The sequence below is a fragment of the Sarcophilus harrisii genome, chromosome 4 (assembly GCF_902635505.1).
Source record: "Sarcophilus harrisii chromosome 4, mSarHar1.11, whole genome shotgun sequence".
Taxonomy (NCBI): domain Eukaryota; kingdom Metazoa; phylum Chordata; class Mammalia; order Dasyuromorphia; family Dasyuridae; genus Sarcophilus; species Sarcophilus harrisii.
The window spans coordinates 217,145,642-217,154,636 of NC_045429.1; the positions used below are offsets into that span (position 1 = coordinate 217,145,642).

At 38.9% G+C, this 8,995-nt stretch overlaps 1 protein-coding gene across 2 annotated transcripts; it reads left to right on the forward strand.

Moving 5' to 3' along the window:
- Positions 1-2,957: 2,957 nt before the first annotated feature.
- LYRM2 (LYR motif containing 2) lies at positions 2,958-7,701 on the forward strand. 2 transcript variants are annotated; one of them, XM_003769292.4, is made up of 3 exons: positions 2,958-3,375; positions 6,196-6,336; positions 7,254-7,701. In XM_003769292.4, exons 1-3 carry the CDS (start codon positions 3,331-3,333, stop codon positions 7,332-7,334), a joined length of 267 nt encoding a protein of 88 aa, XP_003769340.2. In that variant the 5' UTR covers positions 2,958-3,330; the 3' UTR covers positions 7,335-7,701. The 2 variants fall into 2 exon arrangements, with proteins under 2 accessions (XP_003769340.2, XP_012404664.1); XM_012549210.3 differs by having other exon boundaries at positions 2,964-3,375; positions 6,196-6,412.
- Positions 7,702-8,995: the final 1,294 nt, after the last annotated feature.

The window sequence follows — 8,995 nt, forward strand, 5'->3', positions numbered from 1 at the left end:
AAAACTTCAGGTACATGAATTCTTTCACAAAGAACCTGTGCCTCCCGACTAAAAGGGGATTTCCACAACTCTCTGAGTGCCACTAGAACCCCATCAATAGTATTCCATTATATTCATATACCACAACTTGTTCAGCCATTCTCCAATTGATGGCTATCCCTTCAATTTCCAATTCTTTGCTACTACAAAAAAAAAGTTGCTATATTTTTTGTGAGTCGTATACATGCAGGAGGCTGGAGCAGCTAGCTGGCACAGTGCACCAGTCCTTAAGACTGGAGGACCAGAATTCAAATGCTGCCTTAGACACTTAAATTAATTCCACATAGGGATGATTGTGGGCTCACAATTTGCTGGAGGATACATGTGAGCATCAAAAGAGAAAGATAGTTTGTATACCCAAAGAATTACAAATCTATGAGCTTCCTCTTCGTTATTTTCCATCTGACTCCTTAACATCTTCCTCTATCCCCTCAATATGTGTTGGAAAGAGTGCTCTTTTTCCAAGACTATTTTCATAAAAGTTCCCAGTGAGGAAATCTCTCTACAAATGTAGACTAGCACCCTTTGCTTAGTTTTTAAAACTATACACAACCTGACTTTAAACTGTCTTTCTAAACTGGACATCACAACCCCTTCTGTATTCTATGATTAAGACAAACTGTATTTGTTGTTCCTCAAACAGGACTCTCTTTTGCCTTTTGCACTATCCATTCCACAAGCACTTTATTTTTTAAATCTTCAACCACCCTCTTTGTCATGAAAACTTTCCAGATTCCCATTCCCCAGCTATTTCATTCCCTTCAAAATCTTACACAATAGTATTTAACCACTTTATTTATATTCATTTGTTGCCTCTCCCATTAAAATATAAGCTTATTGCTAGAAGAGGTTGTTTCTGTAGTAGGACAGCACACAGTAGACTACTTTAATCTTTGAAATTTAAGGGCAGGAGACCCACACTTAACACCGTATACCAAGCTAAGATCAAAATGGGTCCATGATGTAGATATAAAGAACGAGATTATAAATAAATTGGAGGAACATAGGATAGTTTATCTCTCAGACTTGTGGAGGAGGAAGAAATTTGTGACCAAAGATAAACTAGAGACCATTATTGATCACAAAATAGAAAATTTTGATTACATCAAATTAAAAAGCTTCTGTACAAACAAAACTAATGCAAACAAGATTAGAAGGGAAGCAACAAACTGGGAAAACATCTTCACAGTTAAAGGTTCTGATAAAGGCCTCATTTCCAAAATATATAGAGAACTAACTCTAATTTATAAGAAACCAAGCCATTCTCCAATTGACAAATGATCAAAGGATGTGAACAGACAATTTTCAGATGATGAAATTGAAATCATTACCATTCATATGAAAGAGTGTTCCAAATCACTATTGATCAGAGAAATGCAAATTAAGACAACTCTGAGATACCACTACACACCTGTCAGATTGGCTAAGATGACAGGAAAAAATAATGATGATTGTTGGAGGGGATGCGGGAAAACTGGGACACTGATGCATTGTTGGTGGAGCTGTGAACGAATCCAACCATTCTGGAGAGCAATCTGGAACTATGCCTAAAAAGTTATCAAACTGTGCATACCCTTTGATCCAGCAGTGTTTCTACTGGACTTATACTCCAAAGAGATACTAAAGAAGGGAAAGGGACCTGTATGTGCCAAAATGTTTGTGGCAGCCCTGTTTGTAGTGGCCAGAAACTGGAAAATGAATGGATCTCCGTCAATTGGAGAATGGATGGGTAAATTGTGGTATATGAATGTTATGGAATATTATTGTTTTGTAAGAAATGACCAGCAGGATGAATACAGAGAAGCTTGGAGAGAATTACATGAACTGATGCTAAGTGAAATGAGCAGAACCAGGAGATCATTATATACATCAACAACCATACTGTATGAAGATGTATTCTGATGGAAGCGGATTTCTTTGACAAAGAGACCTAATTCAGCTTCAATTGATCAATGATGGACAGAAGTAGCTACACCCAAAGAAAAAACACCGGGAAATGAATGTAAACTGTTTGCATTTTTGTTTTTCTCCCCGGGTTATTTTTACCTTCTGAATCCAATTCTTCCTGTGCAACAAGAAAACTGTTTGGATCTGCACACATACATTGTATCTAGGATATACTACGACATATTCAACATATATAGGACTGCTTGCCATCTGGGGGGGGAGGGGGGAGGGAAAAATCAGAGCAGAAGTGAATGCAAGGGATAATGTTGTAAAAAAATTACCCTGGCATGGGTTCTGTCAATAAAAAGTTATAAAAATAAATAAATAAATAAATAAAAAGCTAAATATATAATCAAAAAAAAAAAAAGAAAGAAATTTAAGGGCAGGAGTTGTTAAACTTTTAAAAATTAATTAATTAATAAAATTAATTACATAAATTAAAAATTTTGTTTTAGTTCTACATTTTTAATGTATATACTAGATCCTTTATGCAGACTAGTGAAATATATGGATTACTTCTCAGAAAAAAAAATGTTGCTTTTAATTCATTTATACAAGAAAACACTACATTTAAATCAGAAGTTAGTGAAAATAAAGATGTAGATATGTTTATGTGTGATGTGCGTACGTGCACACATTATAGATACATACATACATATATATAAAAGTTCAAGACCCTTGAGAGTTGCGTGGGTCACTTATTTACAGGGTTCCAGTCATGATCAGAGATGGGACTTGAGGGGGCTTTTTGGTCCATATATTAATCCCCGTTCAATTAAACTATGGACAGTACCTTGACTAGCTATTCGGAGTTAGAACACCTGCTGGGTTCCAGAACGAGGCTTGCCCCGCCCACTGTCCATTGGCCCCCATCTCTCTCCGCAGCGGTCTAGGATCGTACACTAGTCCCTTCTTTCCCCTCCCCCTCCCCCCCTTCCCCCCCCTCCCTTTTCTCCCTCCTTCCCTCGTTTTCCCTCTCCCCACCCCCTCCTGGATTTCCCTTCCGGTTCTTCTTCTCCCCGCCCCACCTATTCTCGGGCCTTTTCTCCTCGCGCCTTGCTTTACCTCCACCTCCATAGGCCGTCAGCCTCCTCCTCCGCCTCCTCCTCCGCCTCCCACCCATGTCCTCCCCCCTCCAACTCTATCACCTCCCCCCTGCTGCTCCTGCGTCTCTCGCGAGAGCTCAACCGTCGGCAAAGCCGCGCTTCCGCTCTTGCGCATGATAGCCAAGTCTCGGAGGAGAGGCGGCCGGAGGAGAGGCGGTCCGAGGAGAGGCGGTCCGAGGACAGGCGATCCGAGGATAGGCGGTCGAGGCCGTGCAAGTCCGGCTCTCGGCATGCCACCATGTCCTCTACTCGCTTACCTCCTGTAGCGCTAACCCTCAAACAGGTACCCGCGGGACCCCTCCCCCGATCCCGCGGGATCGGGATCTCCGCTTGGGCCTGCCCTGCCCTCGCTTCCCCTCTTGTCTTCCGTTTGTTCCTCCGCGAGGACCACCTCCTTTGGGCCACGGCAGGGGGCGTGTGTGCCCGCGCTCGTGCCCGCGCCGGCTTTAGCGCCCTAGAGGGGAGAAGAGCGCGCTTTAGTGTAAATGACGCCACCTCCCGCCTATTTCGCTTCTAAGAAAACTCATTCTCTTAAAACTGAATATTGGAGGCGGTTCTAGGTCAAGAGCCCTGGCTGTGACTCAGAAAATTCCAGTTAGGCTCTACGTGATAAGGGGAAGAAACACAGTTTCTTCTTCTGTTCAAAAAAGAGGAGAGGGGAGAGGTTTCGGACTGGATGCTCTAAGGCTCCTTCCGGCTCTGGTTCGGTACCCAGCGGTTCTCAACGCCTTCCCGAGCGGCCCCTAGGAGTCTCCCTTCTTCTAGAGGATTCCTAGGGCATAACTCGATACTGAAACGTTATTTCCTCCGTCACCGCCGTTTTCTCACAAGGGCACAGGGACGTTCCCCAGCGATTACGTCAGCCACATTAGAGATTGAGCTGCAGACGTAAAGGCTGAGTAAAACGTGTCCTCCCAATGGAGAGGACGGACTCGCCGAAGTGTATTCAGCTTTTAAGGCGGGTCTTGAAACCAAAAAGATGGAGAAATAGTCTTCATTTACAAAGGAGGTGTAATGCTGGAGAAACTGAGGCAGGAGAGAGATTAGAGAGTTTTCAATAGTTTATTAATTGGAGAGTGTAATTGACTGGACAGGACTCTGGTCTCAAATTATCCAGTCAGATAGAGATATACTGGGACCAAGGACTGTCATCTCAAAGAATCTATCAAAGAATGGGTGTATCTCAGGACCTTAAATATTCTTTAGAGACAAAGAAAGTAAAAAGGGCACGAAAGTTCCTGTCAGAATAGACAGGATGTCTGAATACCCAGAGATAAAGATGTCAGTGAGGTATCTTGGAATATTTTATCCAATTCTTGAGGACAGGGGAGGGTCAGGAGTGCTGCTCTCTTGTTTATCTTGCTAACAATTTATAACCTTAGGGTAAACGGTTCCCAATCTTAATGGACCAGAAGGGGTTTTTACGACTAAGGGGATTTTACAGAACAGTTAAGGAAACTGAGACAAAAGAAACTAGTTCAGGGAAACCGAGTCAGAATAGTTAAAGAGAACTGAGGCATAACAGAGGTAGAGGCAAGTTTAAAGTTAGGATGTTGTCAAATTTGTAGAGGTTTCAAAGCTGGAATATTTTTCATTTTACAGAAGAGGCAGAGAGGAAGGGAACAAGCATGTATTAAGCACCTCCTATGTGTCAGGCAGGTCTACAAAGGGTGATTTTCCTGAGATAATACATGTTCTGAAGTATTAAAGACCAGTTAAAGAACCTTGGTTCTTTTATAATAATTACAAATAATAACAAAACAACACAACTTGTAGCGCTTCCTATATGGTAGGCATTGGGTTAAACACTTTACAATGATTACAATTTACAATGAAATAATAATGCTGGGATCAGATGCTGTTATTATTTGCATTTTGCGGATGAGGAAACTGAGGCAAATAGATGGAATGACTTGACTGAAGTCATACAGCTAGTAAGTGTCTAAAGCCAGATTTCAATTCAGACCTCTCTGACTATAGGTCCCCTCTCTCTCTGTGGTATACCTCACTGCCTCTACAAACAACTGGTCTTTAAAAGATTATCATTAATAAGGGACTTTTAAAAATCTAGATCATCTAGAAACAAGGTTTTTCAAGAAACAGACCTTTCAAACTTGTGTGACTTTTTGTAATGGGCTGAGGTTTGAGTTGATACACTGAGGTCCCAAGCACGTGAGGCTAAATAGTAATTGGACTATGTTCTATTAATATACATGCTTGGAGAAAGAATGGCCCCCGCCCACTCTCTGTGCAAGTCCTGATGTGTTGTATAGGAAATGATGATTTTGGTGGGTGGAGGTAGAGAGGCAGGAAGAGAGGCTGGGAGAGGTTGGCCTGGGTTCTATTCTTGTAGCTGCTGGTCGTGTGGCTGCTGGTCTAGCTAGCTTCTTGATTCAGCTGCACACATTGCTATCGCCCATTCTCTTCTACCTCTGATCTTTCTTCACTGAGAATAAAGATTGACGATTTTCCCCTAACCTGAATTCCTGACTCCGGCTGATTTTAAAATACGCGGTCTTCATAACTTATCCTGCTTCACACTATCAGAAGAGCTAAGATAAGAATAATTGGCTTTTATAGTCCTTTTAAAAGTACTTATTAGAGTTGGCTTTATACAAGCTTGACTTTTGAAGAATAGGTATGTAAAAAGAGAGGGGGAAGAGTTATTTGGGCCAAGAAAATAGGTTGTAAGGTATCAAAGGCTTGTTTTTGACTTTTACTAAGCCACCAAGGGAAGGCAGTAGTTTTGTGATGGAAAATATGTTGGACTAAATCAGATTTGGGCTCAGTTTTCCATAACAAGCTATATGATCTTAGTCAAGTCTCTTTACCTCTCTCATTCTTAGTTTCTTTATATGAAAAATGAAGGCGCTTGAGACACATTCTTTTTAGATGTGGCTAGTGTGAGAATTAGTCTTATTTGACAATAGATATGTTACAAAAGTTTATTTTTTATCATTAGGTGGTGGGAAGGTGAGAGGTAGGGAAAAAAATGCTTGATTTAAAAAAAATTGTTTTCAACTAGATGTTCTCTAAGGCCCTTTCAACTTTAAGTATAGCTTAGAAGTTCAGGTATAATTGAAATTTTTCCTTTTTAAAACAGTTCATGAGGAGGCAACAAGTCCTCCTTCTCTACAGAAAGATTTTACAAGCAATTCGCCAGGTACCAAATGAACGTGACCGCAAGTATCTACAGAACTGGGCAAGGGAAGAATTCAAAAGAAATAAGAGTGCCACAGAAGAGGTAAGGATGGTCAAGAGCTCAACTTGGTGGCGGCAGGCCCCCCTTTCACTACTGTCCAGCTTCTTTTCAATGATTGGTAAGCTTTAAATCAAAATTTTAAATTGATTTAGTATGAATACAATCTACATCAGTTAAAACTCTCTCTATACTGTATGAAGCACTACATTTTTAGGGACCTTTTTTTTCTTTGAAGGACTTAAAAAACTTGAAATTTTTGTTTTTTACTTCTTTGAAGTACGTTAGTGGTATCAAACTCATATAAGAATGGGGATCACTAATTTATATGTAAGGAACCTAGCAGGTTACATTTGACTTTTATTTCAAAATGTAGTATTTACTAAATTTTAATTGTATTTTTATTTAGTTTGTTAAATATTTCCCAACTAAATTTATATAGTTCAACCTGCACTTGGGAGGGTTGTGGGCTCTAATTGGTCTTCATCAAAGCTTTTTAAACTATGGATTACAGTCCTATATGGTGGTCCCATAACAAAACATTAGGGTTTCAAAATTATGATTTATCAGTAGATGTTTGATTTGTATACTTTGTTTTATATACTTTTATATCCAGAGTTTGGATTTCACAAGTGAAAAGGGGTCATGAGTGGAAAAAAGTGTTACGGAGCCCTGGCCTACATGATAGGAAATACATTTTTACTTAAAAGGAGCCCATTAACTTTTAAAATTAACTCTTCCCGGGAAATTTTTATTCAGTAGATAGCACTACTTTAACAATAATTTCTACATAATTATGAATTATTAAAGGGGAAGAGAGGAGAGGAAGATATGCCACACATTGTTTGATATATCCAGTTGCTTTCCTTTTTTAGATTATAGCCATCTGCAAATAATGAAACAATTACTCTGCCTTATTTTTTTCAATGTATCTCTTGATTAGATTTCTATTTCCTCTATAGGATATAATCCGAATGATGATCACTCAAGGAAATCTGCAACTAAAAGAGTTGGAGAAAACGTTAAATTTGGCAAAAGCATAACTTCATAATTTCCCCAAAGGTTTTTCAAAATCTATGTTGGAGTACTACAAGGTAAATGGAGTTTAAAACTCATTGCAAGGAGTAGAAAGCTAATGTGTTTGTAACAACCTTTGCCTGGTGATGATCCCCACTACAAATTCAAAGAACGTGCTACATTTGTGCAAAATAGCCTCATATGGACCCAGACTTGTGTTAAGAAGAAAATAAAGAGCATCTTGGGAGTTGCCTTAGCAGTGAACAGTACACACCAAGGATTTGTTTTATTATTTTGGATATGCTAGTCAGTTTTCATGAGAAATAACACTACCAAAACATAACATATTGATAAAAAAAAATTAAAAATGTGTTTTCTTGCATGTTACTATTATTCTAGACTTGTGTTTTTTCTATCTTCATTCTAACCTTAGTTGACAATGGTACAGAAATTTCTTTAAAAACAAAGGTAATTACTTTATGAAAGTTAAGATCATCTTGTAAGGCATATATCTTAATTGAGGCAGGTAGGTGGCACACTAGATAAAAGAGTGCTAGGCCCGGAGTTAGGAAGATGAGTCTTCCTGAGTCCAAATCTAGCCTCAAACAGTTATTAGCTTTGTGCTCCTGGGCAAGTCGTTTCATCAACCCTATTGCCTCAGTTTCCTTATCTGTAAAATGAGCTGAAGAAAGAAATGGCAAACCATCCCAGTGTCTTTGCCAAGAATACCCAAATGGGATCATGAAGAGTTGGACATGACTGGAACAATATTGTTACCTTTTGTTGTTTCATGTATTACTGTCATTTCAGCAGATAATTTTTGATTGTCATACAACACTTTTAATCATTATGTTCTTCAAAAAAAATCCTTCTGTCTTACAATTAAAGTGGAGACGTGTGTTCTTTATAAGACAAAGTGTGTTAAAGTGGATATGAGTTTCTTGTAAGTCACTAACCTAACTGATCCTTTATCTTCTATTCTAAAAATAAGTAGAACTAGATCAATGGTGTCAAACTCAAAATAGAAACTTCAGTCCACATAGTAACTTAGAAAACCATAAAAACAATGTTGCATTTTTATTTTATTAACTATTTCCCACTGACATTTTAATCTTTGGCCTTAGTTTTATGAAGTTTGACAATCTGAGCTAGATGACATCTAAGGATAGTCCTAAGTATCCTGTCCTTCAACTTAAATAAAAATATGTACTTGTCTCAGATAATCCTTGCACTCTTTCCAGAATGAATGGAATTGTTTTAGTTTGAAGGTAAGGAAAACATGCTGAAGACAATCAGGGATGGAAGATTCTTAGCTTTTGGTGAGAAAGCAAAAGAATTCAAGCAAAGGCATAGGGTGTTGTTGTAAAGACTCATCCGCAAGCAGTGGCTATGACAACCTGTGGATTCGAGTAGTTGCCATATGCCATACAAGGCATGCTAGTCAAGTACCTATGTTACTGTTAATGGCAGATAGAAAAGTATCAAAGTTAATGATTATTAACCTGTTTGATAGCAAATAGGCTAGTTTTATTAACTAAGATTCTTAAGAAATTTTGTTGTTTTTTTTTCTTTAAAATAATATAATGGTTCTCTTTAGGAGAAAGCAGGTTTCTCGGGGAGGTTTTCTGGAGACAGCGTTAGTTTCAGTTACAAGTAAATAATCACCCCAAATTGCAGCCAGCTGATA